The sequence below is a fragment of the Peromyscus leucopus genome, unplaced genomic scaffold (genome assembly GCF_004664715.2).
Source record: "Peromyscus leucopus breed LL Stock unplaced genomic scaffold, UCI_PerLeu_2.1 scaffold_1644, whole genome shotgun sequence".
Classification (NCBI taxonomy): Eukaryota; Metazoa; Chordata; class Mammalia; order Rodentia; family Cricetidae; genus Peromyscus; species Peromyscus leucopus.
The window spans coordinates 6,781-25,634 of record NW_023504825.1 but is presented as its reverse complement, the minus strand read 5'-3'; the positions used below and the strand labels follow the sequence as shown (position 1 = coordinate 25,634).

At 42.3% G+C, this 18,854-nt stretch overlaps 1 protein-coding gene across 1 annotated transcript; it reads right to left on the bottom strand.

Annotated features, from left to right (window-relative positions):
* Positions 1 to 296: 296 nt before the first annotated feature.
* On the bottom strand, positions 297 to 3,285 carry LOC114689303 (DNA ligase 1-like). Its single transcript, XM_037201847.1, is given in 2 exon segments — positions 297 to 1,024; positions 1,027 to 3,285. Coding segments are annotated over 2 exon segments (2,808 nt in total). The 5' UTR covers positions 3,248 to 3,285; the 3' UTR covers positions 297 to 437.
* Positions 3,286 to 18,854: the final 15,569 nt, after the last annotated feature.

Sequence of the window (18,854 nt, the reverse complement as noted above, 5' to 3'; positions counted from 1 at the left end):
AATCTATTTTCTCTATCGTGTCTTCAGTGTCAGAGATTCTCTGTTCCATCTCTTGCAATCGGTTAGTTATGCTTGTTTCTGTAGTTCCTGTTTGTTTAGTCAGGATTTCTATTTCCAGCATTCCCTCAGCATGTGTTTTCTTTATTGTCTCAAATTCATTTTTCAGATCTTGGAATGTTTCTTTCATCTGTTTAATTGCTTTTTCTTGGCTTGATTTGATTTCTTCCCATTTTTTGTTCGTTTTTTCTTCCATTTCTTTAAGGGAGTTTTTTTTTTTTTTTTTTTTTTTTAGACGTTTAGTAGTCATTTATTGAAGAAAATGAAGCATCCCAGCCCCAGTATCCCACCCCTATGTCCCTACACACACCAGTCAACACCACCAGGTAACAGTACCCAGGTTCCCTCAACCTCTGCCCCAGGCCCAGGAGGCTAGAGGTTTAATAGCAGTCCTCAAAGTCGGAGTCCATGTCTGAGCTTTGCTGGTTCTGAATCTGACTCTGCTTCCGGTACAAACAGGCCACCTGGTCACTGGTGGTGGCCTGCTCTGGTTGCTTGTCTTCACGGACGCGAACAAACCGAGGGAAACGAAGGGAGATCCCTTTCTCTTTGTCCACCAGGCCCCGTGCAGCAGAGTAGACAGGGGACAGGGAGAGATCTGCACACTTCACTACCCACACGACGCTTGGGTCCAGCCAGTAGTCTGGGGCCACTGCTCCATCAATCCTCACATAGGGGCGTGGGGTCGGCAAGACCAGGGCCTGTAGGCTCTGGTGATTCTCCTCCAGCTCTTCATCGCTGAATCCAGTCCCCAGCTTGCATATGGCCTGCAGTTCTTCACTCTCCTCATCATAGGCAGCCAACAGGAAGCCCCCATACCGGCCGGCACGTTTCCCCCGGCCCAGGTAGGCACCAATCACTACAAGGTCCAAAGTGTCGCCCACACCGTCAAGGTAGTCCTTCTTCAGCTTGAGCCAGTTGTGTGACCTCTTGGCGATCTCATAGGTGGCATCAACATCCAGGGTTTCACCATCAGCCCTTCACAGGAGTCCTTCACCGACTGCTCCAAGAACTCAGCGATCTGCTCAATGTCCTTGGTGTCCAGGGAGGTGGCGAAGACAAACTCACCCTCTGTCTCCACAAAGTTTTCCCGGAGCAGCTGCCGCCGTCGAGACAAGGGTTGGCGAGTCAGGGACTCTCCGTTGAGGTAGATGAGATCAAAGGCACACAGACACACCTGCACCTGTATCTCCGATGCATCAACTTCCTTGCGCTTTCGTGTGGTGAGCACTTGGAATGGCTGGATCTGCTTCTTTTCCCGGTCCCAGGCCACAGCCTCAGTGTCCAGGATGAAAGATGTGACTGAGGGGAGTTTAATTTTGGGGATGCGGCTGATAATGTCAGGGTACTTTCCTGTGTTGTCTTCCTGGTTCCTGCTGAAGATCTTCACCTCTCCACTTTCCAGAACGTGGATCTGTGCCTGCTGCCCATCATATTTGTACTCGCAGGTGAAGTCCACCTCCTCAAAGCGTTTCAGTACCTCACTGACACCCCGAGTGGGATGGGCCAGCATTGGTTTAAGAGGGACCCCTGGGCTTAGCCTGCAGTGCTCTGGGAGACGTTCCAGGCCATGTTCCAGCAGAACAGGGATGATTCGATCCAGGTCAGGCACCTCACAGAAGGTCTGCTTCAAGATCATGCTTTGTTCTTCCAACCACATCTTTCTGGCCTCTGCTGTCTTGCCCTTCCCAGCATCCACAACAGCTGGGGGAAATTCTTGGCCAGGGGGTGTGAGGCTCACAGCCTGGGCAAGTGCAGCCAAGACTGACTGCTCAGCCAGCCCAAGGCGCAGCCGTCCACTTAGGGACCTGGCAATGAACCGGGCTTCCAAGTGGCGGCAGGCCACAAAAAGGCCCTTGATGATGTCCATCTTCTTGGCCATGGAAGCACTGCCAGTGAGCCGGGCAATGTCACAGAATTTGGTAAAGACCCCGGAGGTGGTGAGTGGAGGTGGGGGCAGCAAGAGTCTCTGAGTGCTGCGGCTGTTCTCGACCACCAGCCCCACATCACCCTTCTCTGCTACCTCAGCCCGGACGGACTCCAGCTGACGACCTGTGGCCTGGGCAACTGCCTTGAGGAGGACACCATCACCAACACCCAGCTCTAGTCCCTGCTGAGGTGGCCCGAGGCGGCTGAGGCTGAGGTAGAGGACAGGGAGCAGGTCTGGAGGTGACAGGGCCACCACGGAGCACAGCAGGTTGCTCAGTGTCTCCACCATCTTGAGCCGAGCAGAAAACTCTATCTTCTCAAATGTCCGGGCCACAGCAAGAAAGGGAACCTTCTGGCCATGTTTCCAGCAGGCATCATCAATGGGATGGTAGTTACTCTTGGAAGGATTGTAATTTGTTGGATCCAGGGTTCCCTTGGTCTCTTCCTTCCTTGGAGTACCTGACTCTTCTTGTTTCACTTCAGCTTTCACTGCTGGCTTCCGGGGGCTGAAGAAGCTGCTGAGTGTCTTGCCACCTCTGGCAGGAGGCTTGCTCTGCTCCTCTTCTTGAGGCTCCTGTTTCACACCAGCCTTACACACTGGAACGTTCTCTGTCTTTGTCAGAGGTACTGACTCAGGGGACTTTGCAGGCTCAGGGGGGACTATGGGCTGGCCCCCCTCCTTTTCTTCCTTCCGTTTTACATCTTCAGCCTCTGTGAGGCTTTCTGTTGGGGTCTGTGCTTCTTCTTTCTTCTTCCTTTTCTTGGCTGCTCTGTCTTTGTCCTCATTCTGCTCCTCCACAGTGTCCTCAATTGTCCGTTTCGGGAGCTGCTTCCGAGCAGTGCCACGCTTCGGAAATCCTGATGGGGAGATGTCCATGGAGGGGCTGCTTCTTTCTGAGAAGGAAGGACTGTTCTCAGGATATGTGTCAGGGCTGGGAGGAGAGCTCTGTTTGGAGTCTGAAACGGACTTCTGGACTTTGGGGGTGCCAGGAGCGTCATCTTCCTCCTCCCCTTCGCTGCTTAGGACCTGGGCTGCCTTCCTTCCTGGTCTCTTCACTGGAGAATCACTCCCAGGCACCACTCCATTCCTCTCCTTCAATGCCACCTTTGGAGGGGGCTCCTTCTCTCTGATGCTGTTGGCCGTCTCCTTCTCGGGCTTCTTTGCTTTACCCTCTTTTGTGTGTTGGAAAAATGACATAATACTTCTCTGCATGGTGGCAGCAGAATTCTCCCCTTTCCTCTCTTGTTCTTTCTTTCTCATTAGTTGGACCTCTCGAGTCACCGTGCCGGACGCCGCACTTGCTTCTAAGGGAGTTTTTTATTTCCTCTTTAATGGAGTTTTTCACTTCCTCTTTAAGGGAAATTTTTATTTCCTCTTTAAGAGAGTTTTTCATTTCCTCTTTAAGGAAAGTTTTTATTTCCTCATTGAGGGAATGTTTTATTTCTTCTTTAAGGGCCTCTATCATCTTCTTAAAGTCATTTTTAGGGTTGATCTCTTCTGTTTCTTCTGTCATGGTATGTTTAGGTCTTGCAGGTGTAGAATCACTAGGTTCTGGTGTTGCCATATAGGTCTTTAGGTTGTTGCCTGTATTTTTGCACTGGCGTCTACTCATCTTTTCCTTTGTGCGGTACAGGTGGTGTCTGTGTCTGAGAGTGCCTCTCTTGTTCTAATTTTTAGTCTTGGTTTAGTAGGGGTTCTTGGTTAAATTGATGCTATTGGGCTGTTTCTTCAGGGACAGCTGATTTCAGTTGGTGAATTATATACTTATGATTCTGGTGATCTGGTTTAGTGGCTGGGTAGCGCCTTCTTCTGTGTTCCCAGGTCACGTTTTGTTCATTTGTCAACTCCTCAGCTGATCTGGTTTCTTCAGACTTCAAACTGTAGGCATCTGAATCCTCTCCCAGATGGGTTTCATCTGAACAGGGTAGTCTCACCAACACCTCCAAGTTGTTGGGTTTCACAGGATCAGCAGTTGGGCCCTGGGTTGTCCCCAGACGGAGTGCCCAGACTCACCCTGGTTCCGACCCACGGAGATAACCTCTTCCCCAGGTGTTGGGGCCAGGGGCGACACCGTTCCAAGCTGCGTCCGCCCCTCTCCGTCCCCGGGCCTGTCCACCCCTGTGGCCCGCCACCACAGACCCACCTGCGTCCACTTGTCTCTGCCGCTGGGCCTGTATGTCCCTGTCAGCTGCCGCTGGGTCCGTCTGCCCCTGCAGGCGGCCAACCGGCCTGTATGTCTCTGCCAGCTGCCACCGCGGGCCTACCTACCTCTGCTCGTCACTGCTGCCGGGCCCATCCACCTCTGCGAAATGCCACTGGGCCTGTATGTCTCTGCTGGTTGCCGCTGGGCCTGTATGTCCCTGTTGGCCGCTGCCACAGGGCCCTTCCACCTCCACGAGTCGCCGACCTGCGTCTGCCTGTCTCCGCCACATGGCCTATCTACTTCTGAATGTCTCTGTCGGCCGCCGGCGCCAGGCCCGTCCACCTCCATCTGCTTATCTCCGCCACAGGGCCTGTCCACCTCTGTGGGCCGCCGCTGGGCTTGAATGTCTCCGCCAGCTGCCGCCGGGCATAAATGTCCCTGTCAGCCACTGCCGCCGGACCCGTCTACCTCCGCGGGCCGCTGCCACAGGCCTACCTGTGTCTGCTTGTCTCCGCCATCTTCGCGTTTTAATTTTAATATAAAAAAAACATAAATCATTGAAACACCCAGGAAGAACAGGAGGGGTGGTCATGGATTTAATTGGTAATCCACTTTGCATTTCTTTTTTTTCTTTTAAAAATATATATTTTATTAATTCTTTGTATATTTTATATATATACATAATATATTTTGGTCATATTCACCTATTTATCCTCTAACACCTTCCACATCTACTTGCTACATTCTTACACTTCCCTCCACACCCAATTTTAGGGTCTCTTTTCTTTGTTTTAAATCCACAGAGTCCACTCAGTGTTGCCCATATACTAGATGGAGTATCTCTGCAAAAGTAGCCCATATTACAATTATTTCCAATTGGTTCCACCAGTTTGTGGCAATAAGTTGAAAGATGAATGGTAAGTGGGGATGGAAGGATGGTAGGAGTCAAAGGTCAGGGATGTCCAAGGTAAAACAGTGTCTTCTGGACATGACAAGACCACTTCTTACCTGGACATTTGGGCAGCTGCTGTTCTTCTCCTAATTCCTGTGCAAGATCAAGCCAGTCAACATTGCAGCATGGAAGGGGGAAAGGCTCACAAGTCCCAACCCCTTCCTGAGAAACCACTGACAGCTGATGACTGCTGGGAAAGGACCATTCACTTTTGTGTATGGGGGTGGCCTTGCTAAGTATATGGGCATTTCTTCCTAAATGAATCTTATTTTAATTGACACACAGTACAAATATTTATGAAATGCAGTATGAGGTTCACATATATGTATAAGCCATATAAAGAGAAAAAAACAGATTATTTATTATATTTTTCACCTCAATTTATCATTTCTGTGTTCTTGAATGTTCACAACCCACTGTGTGGAGCTTGAGGATGGATCAATGGTTAACAGCTTTGGTGCTCTTCCAGGTGACCTGATTCCCCAAATCCACATTGGGTAGCTCAGGGCTGCCTGAAACTCCAGTTCCACAGGATTTAATATCCTCTTCTGAACTCTGAGGGTACCTGCACTCACATACATATATACCTACACCTATACACACAATTAAAACTCAAAAATATCTTTAAAGGAACCACTCTCCAGATATGTTGAAGTGCACAGTTACATCTTGATGGCTCAGCTACAACACGCTACACTCAAAGAACAAACTTAATCCTTCTAACTGTAACTTTGTGCTCACTGAAGAAAACCTCCCCCATCTGCTCCCTCTACACTCCATCTACTGCAAAAAAAAAAAAAATTAGAGAAAATGATCCATATTTGATTGAAAAGGAAGATTTGTAATAAAAAAACTAGAAATTCTAGGCAAGAAAAGTTAAAATTTGATAAATATGATTATAATTAAGTAAAAACATTTGCATAGCTCAGGGGACAGTAATAGGCAAGGAGACAGCCTACAAAATGGATAAAAGCGTTTGCAATTTACAGATCTGATGAGTTAATATGGGGTAATTTTAAAAACTGAAGTAATAAATTAACAAAAATGTGGACAAATTTCTAAATGGTCTTATTAAGTAAAAAACACGGAGCCAGAAATTGGGGTTAAAGGCTGAGAGAATAAGAATAGGAAGGCATCCTGCCCCCGACTTCCACTCTGGACCAGAGGTGAGTATACGGGTCCAACCCCAACCCCATCCCTGGGCACCAGCCACTCCGGGAAGACCTGCCCAACTCGGCCCCAGGTTCTGGCCACCAGGCAGGTCCCCTTCTAGCCCCACCAGGAGGGATCTCCTTTTCCAAGCCCCCCAGCAGCCCTTGCAATCTCCACGCCCTGCCCCCACGCCCATCTGCCCGAGACCCCAGCCACTTCCTGAGACTTAGAGACCGGCCCCCAGCTCCCATCCTGCCCCTGACTTCCCTTCTGGACCAGAGGTGAGTATCCGGGTCCAACCCAGACCCCATCCCTGGGCACCAGCCACTCCGGGAAGACCCGCCCAACTCGGCCCCAGGTTCTGGACACTGGGCAGGTCCCCTTCTAGCACCACCAGGAGGGATCCCCTTTTCCAAGCCCCTCGGCAGCCCCTGCAATCTCCATGCCCTGCCCCCACGCCTATCTGCCCGAGACCCCAGCCACTTCCTGAGACTTAGAGACCAGCCCCCAGCTCCCATCCTGCCCCTGACTTCCCCTCTGGACCAGAGTTGGACAAGAGAACTCCCTTTTGGACAAGAGAGAGAGTCTTTCTGAATCTGTCAGCTCTTTCTGAAACAAGTACACTGATAAGACCAAGAAGGAACCACAAGGAGATGGGCAGACGTCAAGGCAGAAGTACATACAACAAAATGAAGAGCAATACAGCATCACCAGAACCTAGCCTGCCTCCAACATCTAGACCTGAACACCAAAAATTGGAAGAAACAGAAGAAAGTAGCCTAATGAGTAACGTCATGAAGAAAGTAGAGGCTTGTGTAGAGGAAAAGACAAGAAAATTGGAAGAACGCTGTAAACAACTAGAGGAAAGGGCAAACAAATTAGAAGAAAACAAAAAAGCCCTCCAAGAAAACAATAAAGTCCTGGAAGAAAACAATAATGCACTGAAAGAAAATCATGAAAAAGCAATGAAACAAACAAAGGAAACAGTCCAAGAACTAAAAAGGGAAATTGAAAAAATAAAGAAGACACAAACAGAGGGAATGCTGGAAATAGAAAACCTGAGTAAAAGATCGGGAACGTCAGATGCAAGTATAACCAACAGAATGCAAGAGGTGGAAGAAAGGATTTCTGGCATTGAAGATACAGAAAAAGAAATAGTTTCATCAGTCGAAGGAAACACTAAAGCCAACAAAGTCATGAACCAAAATGTCCAAGAAATTTGGGACACCATGAAAAGACCAAACCTATGAATTATAGGGATAGAAGAAGGTGAAGAATACCAACTCAAAGGCACAGAAAATATATTCAACAAAATTATAGAAGAAAACTTTCCCAACTTAAGGAAGGAATTGCCTATGAAGATACAAGAAGCCTATAGAACACCAAACAGTCTAGACCCCCCAAAAAAGTCCCCTCGACACATAATAATTAAACAGCTAAATGTACAGAATAAAGAAAGAATATTAAGAGCAGCCAAGGAAAAAGGCCAAGTGACCTATAAAGGTAAACCCATCAGAATAACACCCGACTTCTCAATGGAGACTTTGAAAGCCAGAAGGACCTGGACAGATGTAATGCAGACACTAAGAGACCATGGATGTCAGCCCAGACTAATATACCCAGCAAAACTTTCAATCATCGGGGGCTGGAGGGATGGCTCAGAGGTTAAGAGCACTGGCTGCTCTTGCAAAGGTCCTGAGTTCTATTCCCAGCAACCACATGGTGGCTCCCAACCATCTGTAATGAGATCTGGTGCCCTCTTCTGGCCTGCAGGGATGCATGCAGGCAGAACATTGTATACATAATAAATAAATATTAAAAAAAAAAAAACTTTCAATCATCATAGACGGAAGGAACAAGACATTCGAAGACAAAGCCAGATTTAAACAATACCTATCCACAAACCCAGCCCTACAGAAAGCACTAGAAGGAAAATTCCAACCGAAGGAAGTCTGATACACACTCAAAAACACAGGCAATAGATAAAGCCACAATAGTAAACCCCAAAGAAGAGAAGTGCACACACACTACCACCAAAAATAACAGGGATGAAGAATCACTGGTCATTAATATCCCTTAATATCAACGGACTTAATTCACCTATAAAAAGACATAGACTTACAGAATGGATACAAAAGCAGGACCCATCTTTCTGCTGCATACAAGAAACACATCTCAAATTCAAAGACAGACACTACCTAAGAATAAAAGGCTGGGAAAAGACTTTCCAATCAAATAGTCTTAAGAAAAAAGCAGGGGTAGCCATCCTGCTATCCAACAAAATAGACTTCAAACTAAAATCAATCAAAAGAGATCAAGAAGGGCATTACATACTCATCACAGGAAAGATCCACCAAGATGAAGTTTCAATTCTGAACATATATGCCCCAAACACAAGGGCACCCACACATGTAAAAGAAACATTATTAAAGCTTAAACCACATATAAAACCCCACACATTAATAGTGTGAGATCTCAACACCACACTTTCACCACTGGACAGATCTCCCAAATTGAAACTTAACAGAGAAATAAAGGACTTAACTGATGTCATGACCCAATTGGACCTAATAGATATCTACAGAACATTCCATCCTAACAAGAAAGAATATACCTTCTTCTCAGCACCCCATGGAACTTTCTCTAAAATCGACCACATACTTGGCCACAAAGCAAATCTCAACAGATACAAAACAATTAGAATAACCTCCTATGTTCTATCAGACCACCATGGTTTAAAGTTAGATTTCAACAACAACAAAAACTACAGAAATCCTAAAATCTCATGGAAACTGAATAATGCTCAACTGAATCACCAATGGGTTAAGGAAGAAATAAAAAAAGAAATTAAAGACTTCCTAGTGATCAATGAAAATGAAGACACCACATACAAAACTTATGGGACACTATGAAAGCAGTGCTAAGAGGGAAATTCATAGCACTAAATGCCCACATAATGAAGTTGGAGAAATCCCACACTAGTGACTTAACAGCACACCTGAAATCTCTAGAACAAGAAGAAGCAAAGTCTCCCGGGAAGAATAGACGCCAGGAAATTGTCAAAGTGAGAGGTGAAATTAATAAATTAGAAACTAAGAGAATAATACCAAAAATTAATGAAACAAAGAGTTGGTTCTTTGAGAAAATCAACAAGATAGACAAGCCTTTATCCAAACTAACCAAAAGACAGAGAGAGAGAATCCAAATCAACAAAATCAGAAATGAAAAGGGGGACATAACAACAGACATTGAAGAAATCCACAGAATTATCAGGTATTTCAAAAACCTCTACTCCACAAAACTGTAAAACATAAAAGAAATGGACATTTTTCTGGATAGGTACCACATACCTAAGTTAAATCAAGACCAGATAAACTATTTAAATAGCCCAATAACCCTAAGGAAATAGAAACAGTCATTAAAAGTCTCCCAACCAAAAAAAGCCCAGGACCAGATGGTTTCAGCGCAGAATTCTACCAGATCTTCAAAGAAGAGTTAATACCAATACTCTCTAAATTGTTCCACATAATAGAAACAGAAGGAACATTACCAATCTCCTTCTATGAGGCTACAATTACCCTGATTCCTAAACCAAACAAGGATGCAACAAAGAAAGAGAACTACAGACCGATCTCCCTCATGAACATTGATGCAAAAATACTCAATAAAATACTGGCAAACAGACTCCAAGAACACATCAGAACAATTATACACCATGACACCATGATCAAGTAGGCTTCATCCCAGGGATGCAAGGGTGGTTCAACATACGAAAGTCCATCAATGTAATACACCATATAAACAAACTCAAAGAAAAAAAAACACATGATCATCTCACTAGATGCAGAAAAGGCATTTGACAAAATCCAACACCCCTTCATGAAAAAAGTCTTGGAGCGATCAGGAATACAGGGAACATACCTAAACATAATAAAGGCAATATATAGCAAACCAACAGCCAACACCAAATAAAATGGAGAGAAACTCAAAGCACTAAAATCAGGAACGAGGCAAGGCTGTCCACTCTCCCCATACTTATTCAATATAGTACTTGAAGTTCTAGCCAGAGCAATAAGACAACATAAGGAGATTAAGGGGATACAAATTGGAAAGGAAGAAGTCAAGCTTTTCCTATTTGCAGATGACATGATAGTATACTTGAGTGACACCAAAGATTCCACTCAGGAATTGATAAAGCTTATAAACACCTTCAGCAACATAGCAGGATACAAGATCAACTCAAAAAAAATCAGTAGTCCTCCTATATACAATGGAGAAAGAAGCTGAGAAGGCAATTAGAGATACATCACCCTTTACAATAGCCAAAAATGACATAAAATACCTTGGGGTAACACTAACCAAGCAAGTGAAGGACCTATATCACAAGAACTTTAAGTCCCTGAAAAAAGAAATTGAAAAAGATGTCAGAAAATGGAAAGATCTCCCATGCTCATGGATAGGCAGGGTTAACATAGTAAAAATGGCAATCTTACCAAAAGCAATCTACAGATTCAATGCAATCCCCATCAAAATACCAACACAATTCTTCACAGACCTGGAAAGAATAATACTCAACTTCATATGGAAAAACAAAAAACACAGGATAGCTAAAAGAAACCTGTACAATAAAACAACTTCTGGAGACATCACAATCCCTGACTTCAAGCTCTACTATAGAGCTACAGTAATAAAAACAGCTTGGTATTGGCATAAAAACCGACCTGTGGACCAATGGAATCAAATTGAAGACCCTGACATTAACCCACACACCTATGAACATATAATTTTTGACAAAGAAGCCAAAAGTGTACAATGGAAAAAAGAAAGCATCTTCAACAAATGGTGCTGGCATAACTGGATATCAACGTGTAGAAGGCTGCAAATAGATCCATATCTGTCACCCTGCACAAAACTTAAGTCCAAGTGGATCAAAGACCTCAACATAAATCCAGCTACTCTGAACCTGCTAGAAGAGAAAGTAGGAAGTAGTCTTGAACGCATTGGCATAGGGGATCACTTCCTAAATATAACACCAGTAGCACAGACACTGAGAGAAACAATCAATCAATGGGACCTCTTGAAACTGAGAAGCTTTTGTAGAGCAAAGGATACGGTCAACAAGGCAAAGCGACACCCTACAGAAAGGGAAAAGATCTTCACCAACCCCACATGTGACAGAGGACTGATATCCAGAATATATATGGAACTCAAGAAATTAGACAACAAAACGACCAACAGCCCAATTGAGAAATGGGCTTTAGAACTAAACAGAGAATTCTCAACAGAGGAAACCCAAATGGCTGAAAGACATTTAAGGAATTGCTCAACATCCCTAATCATCTGGGAAATGCAAATCAAAACAACTCTGAGATACCACCTTATGCCTGTCAGAGTGGCTAAGATCAAAAACACTGAAGACACTTTATGCCTGAGAGGATGTGGAATTAGGGGAACTCTCCTCCACTTCTGGTGGGAATGCAAGTTTGTACAACCACTTTTGGAAATCAATATGGCGCTTTCTTAGAAAATTGGGAATCAATCTCCCCCAAGATCCAGCTATACCACTTTTGGGCATATACCCAAGAAATGCTCAATCATACCACAAGAGCACTTGCTCAGCTATGTTCATATCAGCATTGTTTGTAATAGCCAAAACCTGGAAACAACCTAGATGCCCTTCAACTGAAGAATGGTTAAATAAATCGTGGCACATATACACAATGGAATACTACTCAGCAGAGAAAAACAATGACATCATGAGGTTTGCAGGCAAATGGATGGATCTATAAAAAAATCATCCTGAGTGAGGTAACCCAGACTCAGAAAGACAAATATGGTATGTACTCACTCATAGGAAGATGCCAGATGTGGAACAAGGATGACTGGACTGCTTCTCTCATCACCAGTGAGGCTACCTGGAAAACAGGACCCCAAAAAAGACACGGAGAAATGGATGAGATCTACATGAACTGCCTGGTCATGAGTGGGAACAATGAAGAGCAACGGTCCAGGGAAAGAGAGTGGGAGATCCTAGCTGGATCAAGAAAAGAGTGGGAGAACAAGGAATAGGAGAGCATGGTAAATGAAGACCACATGAGAAGGGGAGGAAGCAGAGAGCTAGGGAGGCCCACAGAGATCCACAAAGATACCCCCGCAAAAGACTGCTGGCAATGGTCGAGAGACGGCAGGAACTGACCTACTCTGGTGATGGGATGGCCAGACACCCTGATAGTTGTGCCATAAACCCCATCCAAGTACTGAGGAATCTGGATACAGACATCCACGGCTGGGCCCCTGGTGGAGCACTGGGAGTCTAATTAGTGAGAAAGAAGAGGGTTTATATGAGCAAGAATTGTTGAAGCCAAGGTTGGATAAAGCACAGGGACAAATAACCAAATGAATGGAAGCACAGGATCTATGAACCAAAGGCCAAGGGGCCCCCAACTGGATCAGGCATCCTGAATGGGTGAGACAGTCATTTGGCTTGATCTGTTTGGGAGGCAGCTGTGCGTTGGTGCCGGGTCCTGGGCTCATTGCATGAGTTGGCTGTTTGAATCCTGGGACTTATGCAGGGACACTTGGCTCGGTCTGGGAGGGGTGCACTGGACCTGCCTGCACTGAGTCTACCAGGTCGATCCCGGTCCTCGGGGAGATCTTGTTCTGGAGGAGGTGGGAATGGGGGGTGGGCTGGGGGGTGGTGGAGGGGGAGGGGGGCGAGAGGGGGAGAACAGGGGAATCTGTGGCTATTATGTTGAACTGAATGGTGTTGTAAAATAAATTTTAAAAAAAAGCAAGCTTTATTCATTAAAGCACAAATAAAATATCACCACAGAAAAATTCTTTAAAATCCATTCAGAAAACAAATGACTTGCATAATTATTCTTATACAGGAAACTCATGATACCAAAATTTCCATATTCATTCTCCTTAACCAAAAGAGAAATGTAAATAAAACCCACAATAAATAACACCATGCTCCAAGAATGACTAGCACTAATTTGTTTAAAATTTTTTTTTTTAATTTAAAAAAAAATTGGTGAAGACTCTTGAAAAGTATTGTAAACTGTCGGTGCCAATGTTAATTAGTATAAAATAATGTAGAGTTTCCTCAAATGTTGTTACTCATACATTTTTTCAGTAATTATCTTTTAATGAATCATTTACATATTTATTTATGTGTATGTCCGTGTGAGTGTGTGTTCATGTGTTTTCTATGCCTATGTGTGCAGGTGAAAGCCAGAAGCAGGCTTCTGGTATTTTCTTCTACCACACTCCACTTACTTCTCCCAAGCAGGGTCTCTCCCTGAATCTAGAGCTGTGTTTTCTTGGCTAGTGGAAAGTGACCAAGCCTCAGATGTTCTCGTCTCATTGTCCCTTAGAGTAACACTGTTTGCTTATTTCCCAGGTGCTAGGATCTAAATTCTGGTCTTCATGATGGTAAATTAAGCACTCAACTACTGGGTGATCTCTCCAGCCCAATTTTTCTAGAAATTCTTGTACTAAAAGTGTTCAAAGGAAGGAAACAAAGGTATCAAAATGATACCTGTCCTCCCTATTAACAACAGACAAGATATGCAAACTATTGAAAATGCTTCTGAAATTCTAATTGTCTATAAAAAAGTGAAAAGTAAGTTACTAAGACAACTGATAATTGAAAATGTGTCATATCTTTAGTAATTAAAAAAAATTATCTTGTGTTCATGTCAACATTTCTGAATAACCTGGAAACTATAATAGTAGAGAGTAATCATGAAAAACAGGTCTAATATACTGTATGAAAAGAACACCACCTCATAATGACCTGTACCACCTTAGATTTATACAGGTGCCACACATGGAAATGACTCCATCTGAGGCTCATAAATACTATATCTTGTTATCTTCTCTCTTAAATGATACGACTGAGAACATGAAGAAAGACATGTTGAATTACCTTGATCAAATACTCAGATTTGTGAATGTGTGTTTTACTGAGTGGAGAAAACCATGTTGTTGGGAGCCATGCAGCCTAGTTTCAGACCAGCATATGAATTCTTGTCCAGTGGGTCTCCAGATGAGGCAAAGCCCACAGGGACAGTCTTACTAGGCAACAACCCGTGGACTTGGGGCCAGCACAGAATGTTGCTGGGACTGCAGGGCCTACACCCTCTTTTTCTCGTAATGTTGACTATTCTTTTGGTGGTTTTTAGTATCACTTTGTCCATCACACATGGGACAGATGTGATCAGTACTGGAAACCCATTTTTTTCTTGACTATGTTCCCCTAAAATACTTTGGGAATGGATGCTTCTCGGGTTTCTTCTTTGGGAATGCCAGCTGTTATTCCAGACCCTGGGAACTCTCCTGATTCAGTGCCGACAGGATCGGGGGCAATTCACCTCTGTTTTTGTAAACATGCTTTTGTAAATTTTGAACAATATTATTATTCTTGAAAGTGTATGCCTGTTTACCACCTTTTAGTTTTGTAAAGACAAGATGTACCTAGCTTGATATTTGGCCAAGCTAGCAAAATGATAAGTGTTGTTTGGGGTTTAAAGATGTTTTTGGTGTGAAAATTGGAAGAAGACATATTTGACATATTTGTTTTTGTCAGAGGTTAACATTGGAGGATGGGAAAAACTTGTTTGTTAGTATGGAAAAACATGCTTGTTTTGATGCATAAAGACAGCTGGAGCTATGCGAGGCTGGCCACTTGTGTGAAACTCATCTGGTGGTTGGACAATTCATTTCTTCATGCCAATACCTCTTCCCAGTCTCAGAACCTGAACCTAGGCTTTGGCAGGACTGTGGCACCATGAAATTTATGAAACCCAGATTTTTAAGAGATTGTATTTGTGCTGTATGATCAAACAAAACAGATACTGGCAAAGACCAACATTTTTAAAAGGTCTTCGATTCCAAGATTAATATTGGCAGAAGCAGCTTCACCTTTAGAAACTCATTCTTCATTATAGAAACTAGACACCTATGTAGGACAAAAAAACATGGAATCCTGAAAATGAAGACAAGAGCCTTCAGAAATCTTCCCCAGCAGTGAGACTGAAGTCTAATTAAGGAATTCCAAATGCTTTATTTTAAAAAACAAAATAAATCTGTGACTTCTGGAACCTCCAATTGTCCAGTAGTTTAAGAACATATTCTGCAGATTCTCAGTCTGTCCCCACCATTGTGTGTCAGGGGGGCATACACAAGGAATGAAAGATGACTCTCTCCTTGGCTTATTCTTTAAATTTCTTAGCTGACCTGAAGACTTTCCTGGACAAGTCTTATCTACAAACAGATATTTTCTATAGCTGCTGGCCTCAAATCTGATCCTTAATATAAAGTGCTGTGAGGTCCTTCACTTTGTTTAGCTTGCCTAAGGAGATATGGTTTAACTAGTAGGATTAATTGTGTTATATCATACTTTGCGAAAATCACCAGGGACATATATTCATTACTGGGCTGTCTCCCTTTCATTCTGCAACAAATCTAATGATTCTACTTCTCTTTCTAAAATAGGATGGGTCTCTTTTACTGGACATGAATAAAATAAAACATAAAGAGCAGGTAATAATTAAGGCTAGATCACAAATTTCATGGTGATTTGGACAGGATTTTCTCTTGGGATACATGCATAGAATCTGAGACAGAAATGGTAGTATCCCTTGGTTTCCCACTGACCACAGTACCTCCTGAGCACCTAGTAAATCTGACTTATAGACAAGAACTGAGAGGCAGGGGACTGAAATTCTTCATTAACTCAGTAAAGATGGTGAACACAGGCTGTGCTCATTTTGCCAGTAACTGAATGAGGTGGGAAGAGACAGCACAGAAGGCCAGTAACCTGCACACATGTACTAGGAGGTGCTAGGGAAATGTCACATGTTAATCACAGGAGTGTCATGGTCGTGAGGAACATTCCTTAGAGGGTATCAGGGCTTCCTTGCACGTTTTAAATATACTCACTTCTGCCCTGGAAAATGAGAATTAAATTTCCTGTATGGGATGGAATACACACACACACACACACACACACACACACACACACACACACACACAAGCAAACATGTGCACACCCTTGCACAATGTATGGCCATTATGCATGATAATTTAAAAATTTACTATGGGTCAAGTTAAAATGTCCAATGAAAGATACAAGTGGACCATGGGAACAAATTCTGCTAAAGTGGTAAGGCACTGTGCATAAAATAGAATTGGAACAATTGCCATGAAGAAGGAGAAAGGAGGCTTCCAGGTGTTGAGAAATAATGAGCTCAATAGACAATAAAGAGATACTTTCTCATAACACCTATAAAAGAGGTAAATTTACTATATTAGACATTAATAACTACAGGATAAATTGTACCATAAGGTAAATAAAGAGTTCCTGGTAGAAAGTTTATGTAACAGAATAATGGATGGCATCTTATGTTCCCATGCAATTTATGTGGGAAGGTCATTAAAGTGTAACGAATATGTAATAAATTTTTATGGGTGCTGTTATATAGGTTCTTTGTATTTATTTTTATCAGTCTTTATTTCTGTAGTAATTGTTATTGAAATCTCAATATTTAATAGTGTTAGTGATGTCTTAGTCCAAATTCCTAGAGAACAGGGGATTTATAAAACTCAGAAATTTATTTGACTTATTTCTCCAACCTGTGAATTCAAGCACATTGTGCCAGTACTTAAGTTAGGGCCTTGCTGTGTCATTAGATGGTGTAGGGTGTGTCAGGGTAAGATGGAGCACACAGGCTAACTTTGGTTCTTCCTCCTGTGTGAACACCCTGATGCTATCCATGAAGTTCCATTTTTTAAGACCTCACGTAGTTCAAAATAAATCCCTAAAATTATACATCTTAAGTCTATTAATATGTAAAATTGCTGTATAGTTTTCCCAGGTACTGATTTTGGATGCTCAATTAGACCACAGTCAGAGATAAGAATTGAAGGGTACAGTTAAGTGAAACCTGAAGCTGAGAAATGCTCTTCCAAGTGTTTATACTAAGTCTGGTCTCATGATTCACACACAATCAATGGTAGACTCCTAAGTGTATATCATCATGACTTAGACAAAAACATTCCAGTGATTGTAGAATATAATGTTTTGAAGAGAAAAGATTTAGAAAAGTTTCTGAGAGACATACACTTCATTTCAATGTGGACAAGGTTTGCATGAAACCTTCATGGGGGTTACAGTAATCAATAGGTTATTATATATAGAGAGATAGTTAATATTATACATATTAACTATCAAATGCCAGTAATAACATTATGCTTTATAAATAATATCTCATGCCAAGAGACACAAAATGACTTTAATATTAAAAGGGCAACTAGTCATTTTAAAACAATCCTTGGAAAAAGAAACTTAAAATTAGCAAATACTAATTTTGTTAGGGATTTCATATTTATGAATACATTTCTTAAGTATCATTTTAGAATTTACAACAGAAATATCAAATTATAGTAAAGGGCTGATTCAGCTTTAGAATATTCCCCAAGGAAAACGAGTAAATGGTCTACCAGAAATGGTTGTCTGTCTATACATATGAAATGAATTTCAAATATGAAATGATCAAACAGAACACATGGGGAAATATTAACTTACAAATTATACATCTTCACATACCATTGTTCTAAAATGACTTAATTTTATCAATCCAAGGTTTAGATCAGCTTTGGAAATACAACTATTGATTGACATAAGTTCATAGGAGACACATCCATAAGCAGAGTGTTTATTAATAGGAATTGATTTTACAAAACCACCAGGATTCAATTAAAATAATTGCAGTGGATTTGCATGGTTTAACACATGAAAATTATACAAAAGACATCAAATTAAAAAATGTTTCATATATATATATATATATATATATTCCTAAAATAAAATGAATACATGTGAGGATGTATGTGCAAGTTAGAGATAGGTTTATAAGAATTTTGATTCTCTCATTCAAGTGGCTACAATGTTGAAATGACATGGGTGACATTCCAAATGTTTACAATGTTAAACTGGATTGTTTTATAATCAACACATACTTTTAACAGAAAACGGTATGCCATCACAGTGGTAAGTTAAAACACATAATTACCTGAATTTTTGTCCACTATAAATCAATCTGAAACATCCCTAGCAGCAACAATTTTGACTCAGTTCATACTGTCATCCAAATTCTAGGTTAGTTATGACCTGACAAATATTCTTCCCTTGGGGCAGCAGTGTTCTGTTCGAAGGAAAATGTTAACTCGTATCTGCTTCACTCCAGAGCTATGCCAGGCTGACTATAATTCCTGAGTTCAATTCTAAGCAGTTTTCTCATGGAAGAAACAACATTCCCCAAAGATTCTGGAAATAGAAGGACAATAACAGTTCATCACAGTGAAAAAATCTTTAGATAATTTTTCAGGAAAATCAATTTGCCAATGTACTAATATAGTATCTTCTCTAGTAAGATAGATTAGTAATAGTATCTTTAAATGAATAGCGTATGTTCGGGTAAGGGTTGGGAAATATTTCTACTGTTCTAATGAAAATTTTACAGTATGATCCTAAGATCAGTAGATCTTAGTTAAATAAGTCCTATAAGATTTCACAGAACATCCAATGACATATCAACTCAGTCCTCAGATTC